The sequence below is a fragment of the Tachypleus tridentatus genome, chromosome 13, assembly GCF_004210375.1.
Source record: "Tachypleus tridentatus isolate NWPU-2018 chromosome 13, ASM421037v1, whole genome shotgun sequence".
NCBI classification, from domain to species: domain Eukaryota; kingdom Metazoa; phylum Arthropoda; class Merostomata; order Xiphosura; family Limulidae; genus Tachypleus; species Tachypleus tridentatus.
The window spans coordinates 125,098,455-125,124,155 of NC_134837.1; the positions used below are offsets into that span (position 1 = coordinate 125,098,455).

At 36.9% G+C, this 25,701-nt stretch overlaps 1 protein-coding gene across 11 annotated transcripts in view; it reads left to right on the top strand.

Annotated features, from left to right (window-relative positions):
• LOC143240717 (rho GTPase-activating protein 45-like) overlaps positions 1-25,701 on the top strand; it is a 96,083-nt gene that overhangs the window by 37,718 nt on the left and 32,664 nt on the right. Inside the window, exon 1 of one of the 11 annotated variants that reach the window (XM_076483637.1) lies at positions 14,752-15,604. The exons of 6 other annotated variants lie outside the window; for them this stretch is intronic. Coding sequence is in view for 2 of the 5 variants with exons in the window: in XM_076483634.1 (XP_076339749.1) it covers positions 17,079-17,179 (101 nt within the window). In the remaining 3 variants the exon portion in view is untranslated. Of the gene's footprint in view, positions 1-14,751; positions 15,605-16,400; positions 17,180-24,297; positions 24,852-25,047; positions 25,632-25,701 lie in introns of those variants that run through there. 4 more of the 11 variants (XM_076483636.1, XM_076483634.1, XM_076483638.1 and 1 more) reach the window with 4 other exon arrangements.

The following is a 25,701-nucleotide window of genomic DNA, read 5'->3' on the forward strand; positions in this document are numbered from 1 at the left end:
ACCATTGTACAGCTTTTCGCTAACAAAAATAATTTTAATATGTTAATAGTGTGTTAGTGTGATGAACACTATACCATGAATTATTTCGCTAAAAGCTCTCTTAAAAACACTAAGCATGAAATAAAACAGTGATATCGTGTAATATCCTTTTTGTTGTTGTTACAGAAATGTTTTTATATAATATGAAATAACTTAAAGTATGTTCAACTGTATTTTACTTTCGTACTTTCGGCATAAGTGTACTAGAAATTTGATTTAAAAAAACAACGACATACAATTACCGTGTAGAAAACACACTGTTTGTTTTAAAAGGTATTCACCAGGCGGATTTTTTTTTACTGTTTGTTAGGAGTAAAATAATGGGCAAAATAAATATTTTTATCTAGAGTAACATATTTTTTAACGTTTAATCGTGTAAAAATATGAATAAATCACTACCATTTTTATGAAGTTTTTAATCGATACGAATGACAGGAAGTAAGTTATATTAGACAGTTTAACATTACAACGTAAATAATTTTATCTGTTGGTCGATTGTGTAGGTAATAAGTCTTCTAAATTATTGATTTGAACGGAAGAATCCGGCGAAATATTATAAAATAATAGGCGTAAACGAAATGTGGAAAAGAAAAGTATTTGAAGTTTAATAAGTTATAGAACCATTTCATATGGAAAATGTCTACTTTTTTTAGCTGCTGTTTCGAGACAGATGTAGTAAAATAATTTGAACAGTAGCATAAATATTTCTACCTTTTGATTTATTCTTATAGGGGATTTAGGTAAAAGTAAAGTTGAATCGGTAATTGGATAACTGGATGTAAATGATACACCCTCGTTTCTTTTTTTTTTTTTTTTTTTTTCTTAACCCCTTTCACTTATTAATCTTTGTATAAATTTATTCATATGTTAATAGATGGCGTTACTTCAACTATTTTTTTTAGGTTATTGAAATTATATGTGTTGCAATGTGCATGCATGTTAAAAATACTACTGTCGTTAACAATATATGCACTAACAATGATTAAACAACTATCCATTATTTATTTATTTGTTCTACAAGTAGATTTGAGTTTTTTAAATTTAATAATGTACTCATTGTTTTCTAGCTGGATTGGAGTGAATGTAAAAAAATGGCATCTGTTTCTCTCTTATTGGCCTGGCATGGCCGAGCGCGTAAGGCGTGCGACTCGTAATCCGAGGGTCGCGGGTTCGCGCCCGCGTCGCGCTAAACATGCTCGCCCTCCCAGCCGTGGGGGTGTATAATGTGACGGTCAATCCCACTATTCGTTGGTAAAAGAGTAGCCCAAGAGTTGGCGGTGGGTGGTGATGACTAGCTGCCTTCCCTCTAGTCTTACACTGCTAAATTAGGGACGGCTAGCACAGATAGCCCTCGAGTAGCTTTGTGCGAAATTTCAAAACAAACAAACAATTCTGTCTTATTTCATATGCATTTGTTTGCTTTTTTGTCCACATCCTCGTATTAAGTGTCTTTATATGTTAATAGATGGCACTATATAAATAAAACCATTTTTAATTGTTGCTAACCGTTATCAAAAAACATTTGTGTTGGAATACACAGGTTCAAATGTTACTATTGTTAATAACGTAGATATTAAGAGCAACCAAACAGTCACATACTGTTTGTTTACATACTTTATAAACACTTCTGACTTCTTTTATCTAGCTCTTGCGACTGAAAATTAGGGTGCAGACGTTCTTCACGCACGATCTATTCCTATTAAGGCGGTGGCGTAGTTACTACTTTTCTGTGAACGTATCTCCTCTTAAACCAGTTGACCTATTCAGCATGTTAACGTAGTAGTCCAGAAGCGAACCATTCATACTAAAATTTCCTATATATTGAAAAATAAAAATATAATCAGGTGGTTAAGGCATTCGACTCGTAATCCGAGGATCGCGGGTTCGAATCCCCGTTGCAACAAACACACACCTTTCAGCCATGGGGACGTTATAATGTGACGGTAAATGCATCGTTGGTAAAAGAGTAGCCCAAGAATTGGCGGTGGGTGGTGATGAATAGCTGCTTTCCCTGCAGTCTTACGCTGCTAAATTAGGGAGGACTAGCGCAGACAGCCCTTGTGTAGCTCTGCATGAAATTCAAACCAAACTAACTCTTATATTGCTACTGTAGTAGCTATCGTAAGTAATTGAGTTTGAATGACACGCGAACCACAACAAAATTCTACAAATCAAAGAATTTTTCAGGATTTTTATTTCCCATAATAATCAGGATATACAGTAATAAAATATTCAACTGCAAGACGAAAAATAAATATGCTGCTGCTGTTTATGTTTTCCGCTCTTTTCTGATTCACACCATATAACTTCCGGTTTATAATAAATAAGCTTGAATTTAAAAAATAGATTAAAATATGTCTCTAAGAATGCTTCTTGATGCAGAATAGTTCTTCACAGAAACAAAATTCAAAATTATTATTAAATTGAATGCACTAAATGTATTAAATTTAGACAGTAGAAATCTTGATCACACCTCTACTGATTATAGAACAAGAAATAATTCTACTGCTACACTTTCTCTCTTCCCCCGTCTTAAAAGAACTTTCTTATAGAATAAACGCTACTGAATATCTGCACCGAAATTTTCCTTATTTTTAGTCCACTTGTAAGTGGATTTTGTGTTTTTCAAGATAAAAAAGTGGATTAGTGCAGTCTCCTTAAAATAAATTGAAAAACTTTCATGTAAGACCTTTAAAATGCATCATAAGAGCTGCAGAAAGAAAGTCGTTATACATTGACAGTTGATTTTTACTTGTAGAACTGGGTGTACAAGTTGCAACTCAAAGAATCAGACAAACTGTGCACCTAAACTTAGTTTTTCGCCATTCGTTTCCTAGCTGGACTGCATCAGATAAAAAAAAAATGCACTTGTAAGATTATCTCATTTCACTTTGATCCTTGGTTATTTTCCCGTATTAAATCTTTATATGTCAACAGATGGCACTATTTGAGTGAAACTTTTTATTTTTTTATTGTTCCCATGTGCCATTGAAGATATTTTTGTGGCAGTATATATGTTTAAGCCTTAAACGACGGCCTTCATCAATCGATGCTGCAACCTATAACATTCTCGCTGTTTAAAAGTTAAAATGTTACAATGTTATCAGTATAAGTATGGATTAAGAGTAAATAAGCTTTATAAGCAGTTACAATTTTTTACTTTATTATAGACGCAGTTTTATATAATCAAAAGCGATTAAATTACTGGCTTATAAACAACTTTTCAAAACACATCTAGACAATGTTTAAATTACGAAATAATTTCATAATGAAAAGTCAGAAGAATCTATGCAAATAATACGTTTGCGTCTAGGCCTAGCATGAACAGGTTGTTAGGACACTCAACTCGCAATCTGAGGGTCGCGGGTTCGAATCACCGTCATAAAAAATATGCTCACCTTCTCAGCCGTGGATCGTTATAATGTAACGGTCAATCCCATTATTCACCGGAAAAGGCTAGCCCAAGAGTTGACAGTGAGTGATGATGACTGTCTGGCTTCCCTCTGGTCAGTTTCTGCATAATTAGCTAAGTTTGCATTTATTACAACTTTGCAATAATTTAGCTTCGGTTTGTTGCATAGACTACGATGAACACATGTTAGCTACTTTTATTTTTTCTGCTACGGGTTTATATTCTTCGTTTTTGTGAGTTTCTTTGTTTAAAATCATAAAACCATATCATACCCTGAACATTTAACTGTTTCATGCTCTGTACATTGTGTTTTTTATTTTTAAAACATTTTTCAACAACCAACGTATTGAGAATAATACCATTTACAGTCTTGACGTTGTTTTAACTTTTCAGGGGCCATTGTGCCTGTACTGCTGATTATGCCCGAAGTCTTGGACTTTATAATTGTACTGTCTTTATGAATAACTTACGTTCATTAGTTTATTGTCTAAATATTGTCTAAACGTTTTTGTTTCGGGTCGAGTGGGATCTGGTGGTTAGTGAGTTCGTTCTATGAATCTGAGGATTCTTGGTTCGGGTCCCATTGCTAAAACTTCTTTTCTGCACTTTGTGACCGCGAGTGTACTATAAAACTAAGATGAGTAGCTCAAAAGTTGGCGGCGAATACTGTCGAATAACTGTCTTCCTTCTAGCCTGTCGTTTCAAAACTAGGATCGACTTTATGATGAAAGCCGTTTCTGTAGGTTAGCGCGAAATTCCAAACAAACAAACAATTATTTTGAACATGTAGCTTTTATCGGCTTGCATCATTTAAACCCTCAATCTCGACCAGGAACATTTTGCACCGACCGTCATGGATTACGATAGCATTCGAAGTATCCTAAAGTATAAACTACTGAATAAGCTGTACTAATCTTTCACACGCAATTAATGAGTGTGTAAGGGGAGGGGGTTAAGTTCCGACCGACGAGAGTTGTGTATGCCATTCTTGTTGTCCACAAATTAAATGTTTGTTTCGTACAGTTAATGCAACTAAACGTGTGATCAACACGTCATTTCTGTAAAGAGTTAAAAACAAATACAAATATTCGATCAACCCTAGAATGGTCTTGTTGGATTTGTAAACACATTTTGTGGATTTGTTTATGCATCAGATTACTCGTGGGTCCATAATTTCTGTTGTTAAAAAAAAAAGTCCCCAATAGCACTCGAATCACATGAAAAAAAAACCAAGAAACCACCAGGATAATAATTACTGTTATAATTTCAAGGTTAACTTACACTGGAATTCTAGTTTATTTTTTTCCAAACGCAACTTAGTAGTTAGCGTGTTTGGCAATGAACCCGAGTGGCCATGGTTTTCTCACTCCCTTGCTACTAAACCGACGAGCAGTATAGCAGTTGGCGGAGGGTGCCTCTAAGTAGCCTTACTCGAGTAACGGAAAAACACACAGATAATCTTATTAGTTAAAGTCTCAGAGTATGGAAGGGTTAAGTTTATGGATAGACGATTGGACACAGACAGACACTGATTTTATAATTTGATGTTTCATCCCTGCCAATAGGACAGCGGTAAGTCTTCAAATTTACAAGAATTCGATTCCCATGGGATAAAAAACACACGGCCCCCGCTGTAGACGCCGTGTAGGTATGTCATCATGCAAGTTGTCCATAAAGACCAACAAGAGGTCACATGTGTTAAATGTGAAAAGAAACAGGATTGTGATAACAGACCACTTGGCTTATGAGTTGGTAATTCTTCTACAAGCTATTGGACCTAATAGGATATTCTTTTTTGTTTTCTGAAAGTATAGTTTATTACGGGTTTTGACAGTTTGCACGCCCTGTTGCAAGACATCACATGGTTGTGAAATGTGTTGTTTTGTGTGCTTGTTGACTGATTTGTGAAATTTAATAACTCGTTATTGTGGCCATGATACCTTAACCCATTGAATCATGTGATTAGTTTCTTATGACGCACTACGAAAAGGAGCTATCGTCTGTGGAATTCTTTCCGTGTGTTTCGAAGATTAATTATTCTAATATAACAACAATTTTGCTTGAAACACTTCCTCAAGTTTCAAGACTTAACTAACAACATACAACAAAGTGTAGTACCAAGAACTGCTACATGTAAACATAGTGCGACAAACTGTAGTACCAAGAACTGCTACTAGTAAACACAGTGCGACAAACTGTAGTACCAAGAACTGCTACTAGTAAACACAGTAGAACAAACTGTAGTACCAAGAACTGCTACTAGTAAACGTAGTGCGACAAACTGTAGTACCAAGAACTGCTACTAGTAAACGTAGTGCGACAAACTGTAGTACCAAGAACTGCTACTAGTAAACATAGTGCGACAAACTGTAGTACCAAGAACTGCTACTAGTAAACATAGTGCGACAAACTATAGTACCAAGAACTGCTACTAGTAAACACAGTGCGACAAACTGTAGTACCAAGAACTGCTACTAGTAAACATAGTGCGACAAACTGTAGTACCAAGAACTGCTACTAGTAAACATAGTGCGACAAACTGTAGTACCAAGAACTGCTACTAGTAAACATAGTGCGACAAACTGTAGTACCAAGAACTGCTACTAGTAAACATAGTGCGACAAACTGTAGTACCAAGAACTGCTACTAGTAAACATAGTGCGACAAACTGTAGTACCAAGAACTGCTACTAGTAAACACAGTGCGACAAACTGTAGTACCAAGAACTGCTACTAGTAAACACAGTAACAAACTGTAGTACCAAGAACTGCTACTAGTAAACACAGTGCGACAAACTGTAGTACCAAGAACTGCTACTAGTAAACACAGTGCGACAAACTGTAGTACCAAGAACTGCTACTAGTAAACACAGTGCGACAAACTGTAGTACCAAGAACTGCTACTAGTAAACACAGTACGACAAACTGTAGTACCAAGAACTGCTACTAGTAAACACAGTGCGACAAACTGTAGTACCAAGAACTGCTACTAGTAAACACAGTGCGACAAACTGTAGTACTAAGAACTGCTACTAGTAAACACAGTGTGACAAACTGTAGTACCAAGAACTGCTACTAGTAAACACAGTGCGACAAACTGTAGTACCAAGAACTGCTACTAGTAAACACAGTGCGACAAACTGTAGTACCAAGAACTGCTACTAGTAAACACAGAAGAACAAACTGTAGTACCAAGAACTGCTACTAGTAAACACAGAAGAACAAACTGTAGTACCAAGAACTGCTACTAGTAAACACAGTGCGACAAACTGTAGTACCAAGAACTGCTACTAGTAAACACAGTAGAACAAACTGTAGTACCAAGAACTGCTACTAGTAAACACAGTAGAACAAACTGTAGTACCAAGAACTGCTACTAGTAAACACAGTGCGACAAACTGTAGTACCAAGAACTGCTACTAGTAAACACAGTGCGACAAACTGTAGTACCAAGAACTGCTACTAGTAAACACAGTAGAACAAACTGTAGTACCAAGAACTGCTACTAGTAAACACAGTAGAACAAACTGTAGTACCAAGAACTGCTACTAGTAAACATAGTGCGACAAACTGTAGTACCAAGAACTGCTACTAGTAAACACAGTAGAACAAACTGTAGTACCAAGAACTGCTACCAGTAAACACAGTGCGACAAACTGTAGTACCAAGAACTGCTACTAGTAAACACAGTAGAACAAACTGTAGTACCAAGAACTGCTACTAGTAAACACAACTAGTAAAGAACTACTAGTAAACACTATAGAACAAACCTCCTCTATGGATACTGACAAGAGCTTACTGTGGGTTTTATGACTTGTTATATTCGTGTTGTCCAAAACAGATTTCATGTTATATTCGTTTTGTCCATAACATATTACTTGTATTCGTGTCCAATACTTCTCTCTGTAATCTTTCAGTGTCAAGTAACATGTTTGGATTTGGTATTCTAATTTCACTAATCAACCTTCTTGTTTCTACAGCTTGTCTCTGTTCTCCACAAGCTGTCGTTGGAGGCTAAGATTCCACGTTGTGCGTATTCATTATTTTCACTAAGGATTGGGTTGGTGACAGCATTCAGGGTTGGTTGAGGGCAAATAACATGTCGCTAGTCGTTGTAGTTCTGTTTGTGTTATAATGTCTTCGTGATCAGTGTGTTGCTAAGGTTCCCTTCAGTAGGTGAACCAATGAATATGTTAGAGTTCTTTTCGTGATGCAATCTTTTTGGTAAGATGCTATGTCCATGATGGATATTCTTTTCGAATTCTCTATCAGGGTTTTTATGGGCAAATCAAGGAATGTTTTATGCTTTTACATCCACGTGAGAAACCGCTGAGTCAGCATTATTAATAATACAACGGCTTTGACGTCTGGACGATTTCTTGAAGATGTCTTGGACTTTTTCAATTTTGTCGCGTACAGCGGTTCTTAATTGGAAAAACCGAATTTCCTAATAAGTTGGTGAAAGAATACTTGCATTGCTTTTAAAGACGAAAAAATGTTGTGAATTACCAACACAGGTGGTAAGATGGCCCGGCATGGCCAAGCGTTTTAAGGCGTACGACTCGTAATCCGAGGGTCGCGGGTTCGAATCCCGGTCGCACCAAACATGCTTGCCCTCCCAGCCGTGGGGGCGTTATAATGTGACGGGCGATCCCACTATTCGTTGGTAAAAGAGTAACTCAAGAGTTGGCGGTGGGTGGTAATGACTAGCCTTCCCTCTAGTCTAACACTGCTAAATTAGGGACGGCTAGCGCAGATAGCCCTCGAGTAGCTTTGTGCGAAATTCAAAACAACAAAAAAAAAACAGTGTAAGGCTAGAGGGAAGGCAGCTAGTCATCATCACCTAACGTCAACTCTTAGGCTAATCTTTTACCAACGAATAGTGGAAATGACTGTCACATAATAACGCCCCCAAGGCTGAAAGGACAAATATGTTTGGTGTAACGGGGATTCGAACTCGCGATCTTCGGATTACGAGTCGAGTGCTTTAACCACCTGGCCATGCCCGGCCATTTGATTAATAGTAGCTCAAGAGTTGGTGATGGCTGTTTTTGAGTAACTGCTTTTCCTCTAGTTCATGACTTAGAAGTTGGAGAAGGCTAGTGCAGATGGCCTTCGAGTAACTTTGAGCGAAATTTAATAATTTTGTTTCTTTTACATAGAGTCAGTCCTGTGTTTTTTGGTTTTATATAGCTGTGTAATAGCGCTCTCTGATGTTTAATATTAAAACTATATTCCAGTATTTCCTTAAGTCTAATTAGCTGGGTAATTAAATGCTCTAATTAGCCCCACCATTTAAAACTTCGATATGAACAAATCATGACAGAGTTTACGAAAATAAGAATAACGAACTTGTATATTTTTTCTTTTCTCGATAGTTTTATATGTGGGTTTGTGAATTAGAAAGCTATAGTACAAACATAGTTACTAGGCTAAACATTACAGCTCTTTGTTGAATAACAAACTTCGAAACGCACGCCATTCTACCATCATTTGGAAATACATGATGTATACGTATAGTACAGTCCTAGTTTATTATTATATTACAATTATATTTATGATGAACATGTAACCCAGTTTTCTGAAGAAAACATGGTGGTGATATTTCTTGAATATCTTTTCTGTTTTATTAAGATATTTTTCGTTACTTTAATGGTTTTACTTCCCAACTGAATAAAATTGACATCTAACGAAATAAATATTCAAATATAGTGATGATGTATACTAATGCAGTTTCGTTAATATAGCTTCTGCAATATAACGTAGTTTTGCAGGTATATCACGTAACAAAGAGTTTGTATCTTGAAACAGTGTATTCTAATTAATAAACTTTTGTATGCACCTAGTTCATTCAATGTATTAAATTAGCTACATAAATTTTGGTTATGATCTGTGTAGGTCGCTTGCTTTAGTTTGTTATTATTGATTGCAGATAGACATTTTGATACGTCGTGGCTGAAATTCGACAGAGAGTCGAGATGTTAACCGCGCCTCCTATCTCTTCCCCTTTTCGTGATGTTTATTTGAGAAGTGCAGGAACTTCCTTCCGTGGGTCAGATGTCACAGTGGGCAACAAAGTCCGTATTCCCAGGGCCACCGTCATTTCAATCCTTTAAAGGGAGGACAGTTTGAGGGACGCTGAAATTCTCCAAACTTGACCCACATTCTGTCAACTTGGGACCAGTGCTAACGCACTTACACAATCACGTGCAATTTCTCTAATTCTCGTTTTGTTGTTCTATTTTTTATTGAAATATATATATATATATATATATATTCTTTCTTTGCTGTGGTTCACACACTTTTGTGTACGTGTGTACCGTTAATCATTGAACAAAATTGTGTACATAGGGGAACGTTTCAACAGTGAAATTTCAATAATTCCCTAGATGAGCCCTGGAAGGCCTCGGCGGTACTGGATATGGCAGATGTAGTGTGGTTCACTTCTGTATTCTTCCATTGAGGTTGTTGTTATTTGACCAGCTCCAGGCACAACAAGACAAGTTTATTAGTTGGACAGTTTGGTTGTTTGACCTGCTTCAGGTACATGAAGACAAGCTTGTTGGTTGAACAGTTTGGTTGTTTGACCTACTCTAGGTACAAAAGTCAAGTTTGTTGGTTGGACAGTTTGGTTGTTTTACCTGCTCCAGGTACAAAAAGACAAGCTTGTTGGTTGCATAGTTCGTTTGAACCTGCTCTAAATACAAAAAATCTTATATACAATAAAACAATTTTTGAAACCGTATGTTTGTCCGCTGGGTTGTACTTTGTTCTCACGGTCAGTTCTACGTAATTTTATCCAAAGTACGGTCATTCGATCGGCTAAAAGTTCGTGTCCTTGAATGGACAAATATTTGAAAATGTTGTTTACAAGGAAGTTATGTAAACACGTTTTCCAATACGAATTTTATAGCCCGTAATTTTAGACCATGGCTTGAAATACCACAACTTCGATACATTTTATCGAATTTCGACACTTTCTACTTGCAAGAATAATATAATTTAGGAAAACAGTCTGTTCGTCTGTTGCATGTGAATGTAAAGGATAAAAAACAACAAATTTAAAACGTTTTATATATAGATTTGAGGTCTAACAAGTACGACTCGCACGAATGCATATTGAACTCCATTTTTCTTGTTAAAATGTAATCAAAGCCTTTTTTTTACTGCAAAACCCTTAAGTTAAATTTTTCACACAATGCACTTGCATTAGAGCGTTGTTTATTGCGTATTGTGTTAATAAACATGTTACATTTTTTATATTTTAAATGAAATCCACGTGTAATAAGCATGATCGAATGTTCTTCATTTGGGTTTCGGACTTGTTTGCCGTGTAGTTTTTCGAAACTTTGTCTACGGGTTCAAAGATTTATTGAGTTTTAATAAATTCTGTGAGAATTGTTTTTGAATTTCTCGCAAAGCTACTCGAGGGCTATCTGCGCTAGCCGCCCCTAATTTAGCAGTGTAAGACTAGAGGGAAGGCACCTAGTCATCACCACCCACCGCCAACGCTTGGACTACTCTTTTACCAACGAATAGTGGGATTGATCGTAACATTATAACGCCCCACGGCTGAAAAGGTGAGCATGTTTGGTGCGACGGGGATGCCAACCCACGACCCTCAGATTACGAGTCGCACGCCTTAATCCATCGGGCCATGCCGGGGTTTCTGTGAGGAAGTGAAAAACTTGGACATTGAGTTAAAACTCATGAAGGAGGGCAATAATATGTGGTTAGAAAAAAAATGCAAGTTGAGTGAAATACCCAAACTATATATTTTGTATAGTTTTGACACGTTGTGCTAGTAAATAAATGTTATTTATTGTTGTCGTGCGAGTAAATAATTAACGATGTGTTATTTATTGTTGTCCTACTGGTGTGTTTGTGTTTTTCTTGTTGCATAGTCACATCGGGCTATCTGCTGACCCTCCCTAAGGGAAATCAAACCTCTGATTTTAGCGTTGTAAATCTTTAGACTTACCGCTGTACTAGCGGGGAGCGTCCTGCTAGTAAATAATGATGTGCTATTTATTGTTGTCATAAAAATATGATTTGTAAAAGGGTTAAATAAAAAGAAATAATATTTATAATTCGCTTGTTTAATTGGGTTTGCACCATAATAGTCATTTTTCATAAAACTGACGATCAGTTTTGCATCTAAACTGCTGATGTGTCTGTAGTATCTCATGCGGCTAGATGAGGATTAGTGTATGTGTGATATTTATAACAGTAATATGAATTACTGATGTGTCTATCGTATCTCATCCGAGCTGATGAGGGCTAGCAACTGGACTTCCGCTTTCCTGAGGAGGAAACAACACTAATAATGTGTGGCAAATCACAGCTGTCCTGATGAGAACTGACACTGAAGGATACGACTCGTAGGAAGAGGATATGTTTGATGCAGTGTGATTAACATTTGAAGGTTATTTTTCAGTTCTGAATAAAGCTGTTTATTAGTTTTATACTATTTTTTGCTTTATATCCAGTTATTGATAACCCTTAATTTCAATACGGTGAGTTTCTGGTGGATGACTAATGTCATGATATATAGTTGTATAAGGGTATCAGCATAAAATCATCAGTAACTTTAGAACACGCGGAGTTAGTTTTTTATGTGATTCATTACAACATCTTGATGAAATTTGGAAGTAAGTGTTACTAAATAAATAAAAAAAAGGCTTTTACGTGGACTAAAAGGAAATAAATAATTATTTTTATCTTTTCGGTTTTAGCCTAATCTCTAAATTGATAATAATAATAAAATTCAGAATGGTGAGATTGAAATTTTAGAGTACACATTTGGTGAATTTAGTTTAAATGACTTAACTTGCTTTTGTACTGAACTCGCCAACGTAACCCACCATAATTATTTTACCTTTTCCTTGTAGAAAGTGACGCCACAAGATGTTTTAATCAAGTTATTAGCTTTTATGAGCTGCTTTTGCCTGATTTTAGGATTTGTGACGTTTTAGCTGTTAAAGATCTAAGTATAGAATCCGAAACGTCGTCTTATTCTACTAGAAAAACGCAGAAAAAGTTCATTAATATCAAAATTGTAACATGTCCACTTTACCTCAGTTAAAGCTAAAACTCTGCTATGTCCACACTGCTTCCATTAAAACCAAAATTCTACCATGTCCACACTGCCTAAAAGTACACTTGTAACAACGACTTCCTTTTTCATTTCTTAAGGGCAGAAACGGAAACTAAATAAATAGGAAAGGAAATGGACTCCACCTGACGATAAGTAGTACGAGCAGTTACTATTACAAGTGTGTCATTGATGTGATTAGAAACTTTTGTTACGTTCGTGACCCATCATTTTCACAGGTTAACCCTTAAAGCACTTCTATGTTTTAGTTCGCACTGGACGCTAAGAAACAAACAAGAAACGAATATATCAGTTGTGTTGTACTTTGTTTGGACAGTATATGTATAATTGAATGAGAATCAACAAATAATAGTTGTAGTATTTTAAACAAAAATTCATATTTTATTGATGAAATACAGCCACATATAAACCGTCCACCTGGTAAATCAGTGGTAAACTTGATGGCTTACAACGCTTTAATACGAAGCTTCATCCCCGCGGACCACAAAGTAATGACATTACATACCATTTATAGCCGTTTCTCGTGGATACAGAATGATAGAACGATACAGAAATAAGTAAAACAACAGAATAAAATAGTGAACAATATTAACTTATGTCACGTTTTTGTTATTCTCTGGATGAATAAAATATTTAAAGTTTAATATATGTCTATAGGGTAGCACAAAAGTAGGTGTACGGTAGATAGTTGATAATGTGTTTAAAGTAATTAAAGTGTACAGTTGATAGTTAATAATGTGTTTAAAGTAATTAAAGTGTAGAGTTGATAGTGGATAACGTGTTTAAAGTAATTAAAGTATGCAGTTGATAGTGGATAACGTGTTTAAAGTATACAGTTGATAGTGGATAACGTGTTTAAAGTATACAGTTGATAGTGGATAACGTGTTTAAAGTATACAGTTGATAGTGGATAACGTGTTTAAAGTATACAGTTGATAGTTGATAATGTGTTTAAAGTATGCAGTTGATAGTGGATAACGTGTTTAAAGTATGCAGTTGATAGTGGATAACGTGTTTAAAGTATGCAGTTGATAGTGGATAACGTGTTTAAAGTAATTAAAGTATACAGTTGATAGTTGATAATGTGTTTAAAGTATACAGTTGATAGTGGATAACGTGTTTAAAGTATACAGTTGATAGTGGATAACGTGTTTAAAGTATACAGTTGATAGTGGATGACGTGTTTAAAGTATGCAGTTGATAGTGGATAACGTGTTTAAAGTAATTAAAGTATACAGTTGATAGTTGATAATGTGTTTAAAGTATGCAGTTGATAGTGGATAACGTGTTTAAAGTAATTAAAGTATGCAGTTGATAGTTGATAATGTGTTTAAAGTATGCAGTTGATAGTGGATAACGTGTTTAAAGTAATTAAAGTATGCAGTTGATAGTGGATAACGTGTTTAAAGTAATTATAGTATGCAGTTGATAGTGGATAACGTGTTTAAAGTAATTGAACTATGCAGTTGATAGTTGATAATGTGTGTTTTCTTATAGCAAAGCCACATAGGGCTAACTGCTGAGTCTGCCGAGGGGAGTCGAACCCCTGATTTTAGCGTTGTAAATCCGTGTTAATAGTGTGTTTATAGTAATTAAAGTATGCAGTTGGTAGTTGATAATGTATTTAAGGGAACTTTACACGTGTCATGGAATTGTAGTTAACAATGAGAGCCGTCACTGTTCACACAGTGTCTGACTGCCACACTTTTTAAAACTATCTGTCTGTCCGTCACGTTCTGTAGATTCTACAACTCAAGACAACTTAATAGATTTAACACATACAATTATATACCTACTTTTAGACCATTCTGTATACATAATTTAAACGTCCAAGACCACAAAATATTAATTTTGTTAACAATAATGGTTAAAGTCTAGTGTAATTTTCTCTATGGGCCCCATATGGCCTGGTTACGCCACTGAACAGTATACTTAATTAATTACGCTAATTACTAAATGTATTTATATACATATTATTTAGATCTGATTTGATTTATTAATATTAATAATATAGACGAATCTCTTTCGCGGCACGCTCACCCCTTCCCTGCAGACTAGAAAGTAATTAAATAAACTTGCATGACTCTGTGAAGAACACGTATTGGATGTCTCGAATACCGAGTTGGGGGTGTGGACGTAGGAACACAGGCAGGAATAAATATATTTGAAGGTCTCTCAGAAACATTAGTCGAGTTGTTAGTTCTGGGTTCACGATTTCACCCTGTAGTTACGACGCACACATGTAACCTTATCCCAAGCGGTTGTTTGTTTGTAACGTTTTGACGTGTTAAAGTAAGCTAGTTTTCGTTTGACATTCCAGAACTTCATAACGAACTTTATTGGTATTGCTATTGGAATTTCAAACTATTTGATCTGACGCTTTACATAAGGCTCTTCGAGTTTAAGTTTCTATTTGAATCAAAAACGCTTGTGAGTTTACGTTTGTGTGTGTTTTTTTGCTTTGCTAATTCACGTAAGCCCCAAAACACGTGATCAAATCCTCCAAGTTTGAAATCTGAAAGTTATTTCATCTGAGAAGATTTAGATTTTCCAATCGGATAAGACCGGAATCGGACATAATGCCATCCACAAATCCAGTGCAGTGGTGATAGATATGGTTTGCTTATTAAATGCGAGAGCACATTCATTGTTAATAAACATATTAAGATGACGAGTCAAGCTTACAGTCACGTGAGTGCGTGATTCGGTAGTCATCTCACACATGTTGACTTCTCTGTCTAACACGAGTCTACGTGATCTGGAGATATTCTGAATGAATGTTGTATGAACCAATCAAAGTCGCTTGAAAGTTCTCATCACTTTAGAACTGTCAAGAATGGATATGTTGAAACATAAATCATCCAATTGAAATAGACTTAGACATTGTCGGGTACCTCACTTCAGTCCTGCAATAAACCACAAGCTGGATAATGAAGTTCTGTATCCATCCCATAATTCCATCTTGTTTACCGATGGAATTTAGAGATGGGTAAGTATAAACACGTAAATATTAGCTTCCGTTACCTGGTTCTAAAACTGGTAAGTAGGTATTTTTTAAAAACTGTATTAAGTGAAACTGTGTTGTGTGACCACATTACGAAGTTCTCCAACACTAAATATTAACACTATCTTAATTGGTGGTGGTGGAAAAACACTAGGTGTTGTTCGTGGATCAGAGTATGTATATCAAATGTACACTAGGTGCTGTCTGTCTATCAGAGTGTATATATCAAATGTACACTAGACACTGGCTGTGTATCAGTGTGTTTAGTGTAGTGTACGTGTCAAATGTACACTAGACACTGGCTATGTATCAATATTATTTGTATCGTTAATATCACTGTGTTTAATTTGTTTGTATGATATGACCAGAATTTTTAATATTGTGTGAAGTATTTAACTTTATTGTTTTTAATTAAAAGCCATAAGGTTAAATATATCGATCATACTCTGGATTCTCTGTTAGATTAGTAGTAAATTCATGTCTGAACAACACTAAAATCTCATATTCGATTCCTCTCGATGGACACAGCTCATATAGCCAATTTGCTCTAAAATAATAACTTTACACCTCGTACGTTATTATCCGTTTTTGATCTTTGATGTGTTGTTTAGTGTTCAGTATGTTGCTTCGTGAACTAAACCTTCAGAAATATGAAGATAAAAACATGGTCTTCACGAACCCTTATGAGAATATCACTGTTGTAGCTTCAGTCCATAAAACAGAGGGTCTGGGAGATCACCATAGACAGAGTGTTTTGTGGGTTTATAATAAGAGGTCCTTTTTCTTTTTTTTTTTTTGCTGTTGAGAAAGAAGTTGTTCTTCCTGTATTTTTCTTTGTTATTTTATTTTAAGATATTAGTGGTGAGTGAGAGACTACACATCGAAACCAAACAAGAAATTATCTCTTATCTTTTTAATGTCGATTAGATAATCTTTCGTCTGTGTGTGTATGCGTGGAGGGGACCTCAGTGCGTAGAGGGCGCAGATCTCTTACACTTATTCACTACGAAATGAACACGCTTTTATTTACTCATTGTATATTCGAAACGACTATTTAGCAGTATTAACACCGATATTGTCCAACGTTTCACATTTACTATTTCGTCAAGAGTTTAGTGGCAGTTCCGTAAACTTAAACTCACTCCCTGGTACTTCATCGTTTTCAAATTAAATATAAATGGGAAACTCCATCGTGTTGGAATATATGATTCGGGTTTCTAAGTGCTTTTATATCGGGAAGTGTGCAGGTAGGCCCGAGCTACTGTCCTTCCAAAGTTCACACATATACCTGATAAAACACTCCACTCTATTATCTTTCAGTGTAAACACAAAGTTAATCAGGTACCGGTAGTTTCAGCAGATAGAATCGTTATTTTGGTTTTACGCGTTTCTTAATTCAGTGCTTTTGTTTCTTGTTTTTACCCGCCTCTTTAATTTCTTTGGTTACTTAATACTTCAACATGCAGACCGTTGTCGCTTGAAAAAATTGCTTAGGTGTTTCTAGCAGACATGAGTTCTCGTGGTTTGTACGACTGTATCGAAACGCTGGCGGACATGTGCATGCACATGTTTTGTCCTCTAGAACCAGATAAAATGGAAAAAACAGACAGGTAAAAACATCCATATTGACTTATTGTGTTGAAAACAAATCGTGTTTCGTCCCTACTTACATAAATAGTGAGATATCTGTCTTATACTTTGTAGCTATCTTCCACTGCTTCATTATATTTCGTTCGAGTAAACGACTTTATTTCTGTGTTCAAATGTTATTCTTGCATAGAAATGCACATAAGACTGTTTTGTTCATTATTTTATATATTCATTTATCGATGTTGTAGTGATTAATAATTTTCTAATCATTTCGTGGAAATAACCCGATGACGTCAAATTAACCTGATGATGAGACGTCATAAAAGAATAATAACAACAAACGTTTGGTGTATAAATCCATAAAAATATTTAACGTATAATGAATACACAGCACCCAACTACATTATATTGACTGCATCTTCGTATGTAAGAAGTCACCAGGCAAATTATTTTGAAAGTAAAAATATCAACCCAATTTTAAACTTAAATCATTTCCAAATTAAACTATTTTCTGTTACATCACCAACGTTTTTTATAAAAAACAAACCCTTTTAATCAGTGGAGACTAACTTAAGAAATCAAGTTTTGTTGTTTGTACATTTCATGTTATACTTTCAGTGGCCTGGCATGGCCGGGTGGGTTAAGGCGTTCGACTCGAAATCTGAGGGTCTCGGGTTCGAATTCCCGTCGCACCAAACATGCTCGCCCTTTCAGCCGTGACGGTCAATCCCACTATTCGTTGGTAAAAGATTAGCCTAAGAGTTGGCGGTGGGTGGTGATGACTAGCTGCCGTCCTTCTAGTCTTACACTGCTAAATTAGGGACGGCTAGCGCAGATAGCCTTCGAATGGCTTTGCGCGAAATTCAAAAACAAACAGGCTTGGCATGGCCAAGCGCGTAAGGCGTGCGACTCGTAATCCGAGGGTCGCGGGTTCGCGCCCGCGTCGCGCTAAACATGCTCGCCCTCACAGCCGTGGGGGTGTATAATGTGACGGTCAATCCCACTATTCGTTGGTAAAAGAGTAGCCCAAGAGTTGGCGGTGGGTGGTGATGACTAGCTGCCGTCCTTCTAGTCTTACACTGCTAAATTAGGGACGGCTGGCGCAGATAGCCTTCGAATGGCTTTGCGCGAAATTCAAAAACAAACAGGCTTGGCATGGCCAAGCGCGTAAGGCGTGCGACTCGTAATCCGAGGGTCGCGGGTTCGCGCCCGCGTCGCGCTAAACATGCTCGCCCTCACAGCCGTGGGGGTGTATAATGTGACGGTCAATCCCACTATTCGTTGGTAAAAGAGTAGCCCAAGAGTTGGCGGTGGGTGGTGATGACTAGCTGCCTTCCCTCTAGTCTTACACTGCTAAATTAGGGACGGCTAGCACAGATAGCCCTCGAGTAGCTTTGTGCGAAATTCCAAAACAAATAAACCAAACAAAAACAAACAAAAAACAAATATACTTTCAGAACATATATGAACAGCAATATCAGGTTATACTTTTGTTGCTAAGCAACACAACACAAAAGTTATTGTTGGAAAGTTGTGTTACCAAAACACACTGGCATTTTTACATAAGTTGTTAACTCGCTGGGTTGTACTAATAATTATTTTCTGAATACGCCACGAATTAATTTCATAAAACATCTTAGTTTTAATTGGCTCCCAAACACGTTTGACTGTCTTGATGACTTCACTTTTCTGCATCTTTGTTGGTCAAGCTTGATTTCTTAGAATTTTTTTAATGTGCAAAACTGTTAGAAGAAGAAAATATTTTGTCATTATTTCCATATTATGAGGGTTAATTCTTCCATATCATTACAGAACGTAAGTTTCAGCACAATAGTAATGCTTCACTGATCCTTGTTGACAACTGAATGAGCCACGATGGGAATATTTATCATTCTGTAGAATTCCCATACACTTGTACCGAGGGCATGTCATAAGGATTCTGCTTGAATGAACATATTGACCAAATATAGGGTCTGAAATAACTGTCATGGTGCAGTGTATAAAGAAGCTAACATGTGGTACTGGTATATGTTACAATAAATCAGTTTAATGGCACCACACAAATTAACCTCGATGAAAACAGTGGTTAACACTATATATATAACGTTTTGTTGTCATGCCACGGTATAAAAAAGTGTATTGAATTATCAGTAGAGCAGAGAGTTGGCATAAAAGCTTTACGTGATGCTGGTTGGATTCTCCAACAAATTTCTGCAGACTTGAAATGGTCCCCAAACACTGTCAAGTACACCTTAGATCAGGAGACCAAGACAGGTAAAGCAGAAAATAGGAAAGGAAGTGGCAGAATACCTAAACTAAATGATACTGATGTTAAGTATCTTTGTTTATGTAGCCTTCAGGACAGAAGGAAGTCTGTCACTGATCTTAAGTATAAGATAAACAACCACGAACCGAATAACAGAAGTGTTCAATCCACAGTATCAAGAAGATTCAATGATAATATTTGGTTGTATAACAGTTAAAGAAACATTTACTTCAATCTTCAAATATTGTCAAGAGACTGAAATTTGCTAAAAAGTACAAAAACTGAACTGTTGATTAGAGAAAGGTGTTATGAACGGATGAGTCCAAGTGTGAAATATTTGGTTCAAAGCATAGGTTATCTATCTAGTGGAAGAAAAGCGAAAGATACCTCAATGTATAGCATCTACCGTGAAGTTTAGGGGGAGTTTTTCTGCTGAGGTGACAGGAGATAGTTGTAAAACAGATGGAATAATGGACCAGAGCACGTACCATCATATACTGATCCATCATTGTATACCCAGTAGTTTGTGTATTATTAGTAAAGGATTCTACTACCAGGAAGATAATGACCCCAAACACTCATCCAATCTATTCAGAAATTACTTAGCTAAGAGAGAAGCTGCTGGAGTCATTCAAATGATCCAGTGGTTCCCACAGAGTCCAGATTTCAACATAATTGAGCAGATCTCAGATTTGATAGATCAAAACTTGACAAATCAAATGTTACTCCCAAAGAAACCTTATGAGAGTGTATTACAGACATTTGGAGTAAAATCCCAAAGGAAACTTTGATTAAATTTGTTACAACAGTACCTGAAAGATTGTACAACAGAAGAGGAACACACAACATATTAACTGTTTACTAAATTATAGAACTTTCACTGAGTTTCTGTTGTACTAAATATGAAGATAAGTATAAATTTTGATGTTTCATCTGTGATTTACCTTCCATTGGTCTTTGAAAGTAGCTTGAAATCTAATTTTTGACTTTGTTCCAACACTTTTCACAGTACTATATACCCTTGCTAGAACTTCCGTCAACTGGACGAAAGTTAGGAAAATTTATTGTTAATGAAAGATTATCTCAGGACATTAAAAATTGCTTCCCTTATAGGTAATTATAAATAATGCCCATGAAAATTTGAAGCCGTAAACGTGCATATATCTCCGCATGAACTCGACAAACTTTCTTGCCAAACTTAGTAAAGATCCATCAACAGGGGTGTGAAATGGTGGTAAAAAACTCCTATGAGAACCGTAAACTGCAAAACTGAAAATGTGTATATATCTCCCCATGAACCTAAGGAACCTCAATACCAATTTTAATGAAAATCCATGTATACCATACCAAGTAGTTACATGATCATAAACAATAGTGTTATTTTTGTATAGATATATATACAACATTCTTATGTGTCTAATGTAGTGTTCAGTAAAATGCTATATATATCTTATAAATAACTCGTTTCAGTTGTGCATATGTATCCAAACACTGAGTCGCTTACGTAAGATTATTTCATTGATTTTCGTTAAAAGCTTCATTTAGCCAGGCTTAGCATTATATGTATATTTTAAATTTCATTTTAGTAAATATAACCTTTTTTACTAACCTTATCTCGTCTAGGCATAAAATTGTTATTTTCTTTCACACTTTATTTTGCTATACTTATATCATGAACCTTAAATTCTAGACTAGCCTTCAATTATAATTTTAAAAAATTTGTCTAACTCGGCCTAATGATGTAATGCTGTTTACCAACTCCATCTTGCTAGGCTTACTATTACAATGTTTCTGTTAATACCAGGTTAGTGTTGTTTGGATCTATATTTATATACTCTTTCTTTGCTATTTCGTTAACCCTATTTAATTAAAACCTGTAACAAAAGTATTTTTACTGTGACACTAGGCAATATAATTTTTCAGTGTACGTGCATTACATCTTTATAAATGTAATAAATTTGAAGATTTGTGTGTCACGTTTAAATTAGTGTTCGAAAAAATGTAAGTTATGGAAGCAAAAAAAATTAAAAGTGGCGACACGTTTCTAAATTAGTGTGTAGCTTTAGAATGTTAGTATACGTGAGGTGTAATATTATCTCTTCTTGATTTCAATCGTATGTTTCTAGTTTTGGTAAAGTTAGAATGTAACGTTCCGTTTTGGGAAAACACAGCATGATAAACATTCAAAAGGCCAGATCTAAAATAACGAAGAACATCCTTGATCTGGGTGATTTTCCACCGAACTTGAACCTCCTCGATCACGTGACTCCGTAGTCGATTGGACCCCAAACGTTTTAATAACATAATTAAAACTTGAAACCAACACGCGATCCCAGGCGCCATTAGGAAGGGGAGGAGGGACAATAAAAAATCCTGTCGTAACCTTTATTTGGATAGCTCTCCTTACATCTCTTTGGAACGCTGTATTTGCCTTGTATTTAAAATGTATAAATACCAGTAATGAATTTGAATTTGATTATGCTTACCGTTAATTACCAATAATTGTGATTATTTCGTCAATGGATAATGAAGGAAACTTCTCGTCATCAGCTAACTGCTAGTTATTAAAATTACTTCGTTATGAATAACAAAAGAGATTTGTATCTTTCAAATTATAAAATTGTTATGGGTAAAAATTATGTCATCCAAGTAGTCAAGTGAACGTACTCATACGTTATTATTTTTATCCAATGAAGTGTTGTTTTTAGGTGTGTGTTTTTTATTTCGCGCAAAGCTACATGAGGGCTATCTGCGTTAGACGTCCATAATTTATCAGTGCAAAAATAGGGTGTAGGCAACTGGTCATCACTACCCACCGCTAACTCTTGGGCTACTCTTTTACCAACGAATAGTGGGATTGACCGTCGCTATATAACGCCCCCACGGCTGAAAGGGCGAGCAAGTTTGGTGTGACGAAGATTCAAACTTGCGACCCGCAAATTGCTCGTCGAGCACCCTAACTACCTGGCCAAACCAGGCTGAAAATAAGTGTTAGAAATGACACTTCAGTCAATATTAAACAGTCAATGAAATGTAAATACGGCCACTTTACACATAACATCCAGCCACGGGTATTGAAAATTCGGTTGCGAAACACACATTAGTAAGATTTTTTGCTCACACAATACAAATAAAGCTGTCTACATTATTAGACAATTACAGTCGCGCTGACAACGTCAGGAAATAATATATGCATTACTTAAATACTATCAAATCTTAATACATTAGGAACATATGTATCTGAGCGATGAATTTGTGTTGGTGTTTATTTTTTATATGATTTTCAAGCTATTTGTGTTCTAAGTAGAAAGCACGCCTTTTGAGGGCGTCAGCATGTGAGCAAACATTTCCGGAATGAATTCCATACCCCCCACAAAAACTGGTTGTTGTTTTTTACATCTGCATTTTAGCTTAACTTATCATCTCCTTATTATATGTGTTGAACGGCTTGTGGTGAGCGACTGAATTGTTGAACGGCTTGTGGTGAGCGACTGAATTGTTGAACGGCTTGTTGTGAGCGACTGAATTGTTGAACGGCTTGTGGTGAGCGACTGAATTGTTGAACGGTTTGTGGTGAGCGACTGAATTGTTGAACGGCTTGTGGTGATTGATTGATTTGTTGAAGGGCTTGTGGTGAGTGACTGAATTGTTGAAGGGCTTGTGGTGAGTGACTGTATTGTTGAACGGTTTGTGGTGAGCGACTGAATTGTTGAACGGTTTGTGGTGAGCGACTGAAGTGTTGAACGGTTTGTTGTGAGCGACTGAATTGTTGAACGGTTTGTGGTGAGCGACTGAATTGTTGAACGGTTTGTGGCGAGCGACTGAATTGTTGAACGGTTTGTTGTGAGCGACTGAATTGTTGAACGGTTTGTTGTGAGCGACTGAATTGTTGAAGGGCTTGTGGTGAGCGACTGAATTGTTGAACGGTTTGTGGTGAGCGACTGAATTGTTGAACGGTTTGTGGTGAGCGACTGAATTGTTGAACGGTTTGTGGTGAGCGACTGAATTGTTGAACGGCTTGTGGTGATTGATTGATTTGTTGAAGGGCTTGTGGTGAGTGACTGAATTGTTGAAGGGCTTGTGGTGAGTGACTGAATTGTTGAAGGGCTTGTGGTGAGTGACTGTATTGTTGAACGGTTTGTGGTGAGCGACTGAATTGTTGAACGGTTTGTGGTGAGCGACTGAAGTGTTGAACGGTTTGTTGTGAGCGACTGAATTGTTGAACGGTTTGTTGTGAGCGACTGAATTGTTGAACGGTTTGTGGTGAGCGACTGAATTGTTGAACGGTTTGTGGCGAGCGACTGAATTGTTGAACGGTTTGTTGTGAGCGACTGAATTGTTGAACGGTTTGTGGTGAGCGACTGAATTGTTGAACGGTTTGTGGCGAGCGACTGAATTGTTGAACGGCTTGTTGTGAGCGACTGAATTGTTGAAGGGCTTGTGGTGAGTGATTGATTTGTTGAAGGGCTTGTGGTGAGTGACTGAATTGTTGAAGGGCTTGTGGTGAGTGACTGAATTGTTGAACGGTTTGTGGTGAGTGACTGAATTGTTGAACGGTTTGTGGTGAGCGACTGAATTGTTGAACGGTTTGTGGTGAGCGACTGAAGTGTTGAACGGTTTGTTGTGAGCGACTGAATTGTTGAACGGTTTGTGGTGAGCGACTGAATTGTTGAACGGTTTGTGGCGAGCGACTGCTGAACGGTTTGTTGTGAGCGACTGAATTGTTGAACGGTTTGTGGTGAGCGACTGAATTGTTGAACGGTTTGTGGTGAGCGACTGAATTGTTGAACGGTTTGTGGTGAGCGACTGAATTGTTGAACGGTTTGTGGCGAGCGACTGAATTGTTGAACGGTTTGTGGTGAGCGACTGAATTGTTGAACGGCTTGTGGTGAGTGATTGATTTGTTGAAGGGCTTGTGGTGAGTGACTGAATTGTTGAAGGGCTTGTGGCGAGCGACTGAATTGTTGAAGGGCTTGTGGTGAGCGACTGAATTGTTGAAGGGCTTGTGGTGAGCGACTGAATTGTTGAACGGTTTGTGGTGAGCGACTGAATTGTTGAACGGCTTGTGGCGAGCGACTGAATTGTTGAACGGCTTGTGGCGAGCGACTGAATTGTTGAACGGCTTGTGGCGAGCGACTGAATTGTTGAAGGACTTGTTGTGAGCGACTGAATTGTTGAACGGCTTGTTGTGAGCGACTGAATTGTTGAACGGCTTGTGGTGAGTGAATGAATTGTTGAACGGCTTGTGGTGAGTGACTGAATTGTTGAACGGCTTGTTTCTTATAAAAGACAAAGTTACGGATTGGACTATCTGTGCTTCGCCGACCACGGGTATCGTGACCCGATGTTTAGCGTTATAATGCCGCAAACCAATCGGTGAGCCAGCAGGGGACAACCTGAGATAACCAACTAGACTTTTGATGGGGGTAAAGTGTGGATATTTCGTACATCTGGTTGTATGTGTATAGAAATATCGTCTATTGGAGGTCGTGTATAATCATTGTTAGTCTGTTATAAGCTTTAAATTCAGAGTTGTATCTGCACCAGGTGTCACTGTGAAAAGTGGGTTCGCAAATTAGGTTTGCATAATGTGCTTGTTACATAATTTTGAATGTTGTTTTTCGTGTTATCTCTGACACTTGGAATTGTACTTTTAATATCATTTAACCTTGATAGAGAGGGAAACCTTATAATATCAACTTCGAAATAAAGGATATGTTTGTATAATAAACTAGTTCGCGACAGTTGCGATTATGTCCGACAAAATGCCCGTTGATTTGTATAGGAATTACACCCTTCAGTTTGCGTGTGCATGCGTGAATATCTCGTTAGGCTGTGGTAGAGAATGATCAGTAATGCTTGTGCACGTGTCACGATGCATGTGACGAAATAACTTCTCGTGATGTGTCGTAATGACGTTATTACTCTTAATTCTTCTCTCTCTCTGTGTCCAAGGATCTCAATTAAATATGTGTAATGCTTAAACACGTGACCTCTAGTGTCGACTTGGGACACAGCTATTCATAATGTTTACCGAAAGCGATCGGGCCAGTATTCGTGTGATTGATGTACCCTCGCACGAACCAGAGCTGAAAGTGAAAACATCAACCATTTAGAGGTTACGACCCTTGTTTTTGAACGGTTCTACGTTACATTCGGGTTTTATGATGAACCGAGTAAAAACTGACGAGGTTTCAGCTTACAAAGTACTGTTGGTTGTTTTTCTCTTAATGATTTATTTACTGTTCTTGTTCAGTATGCATGTTTCATGTATTT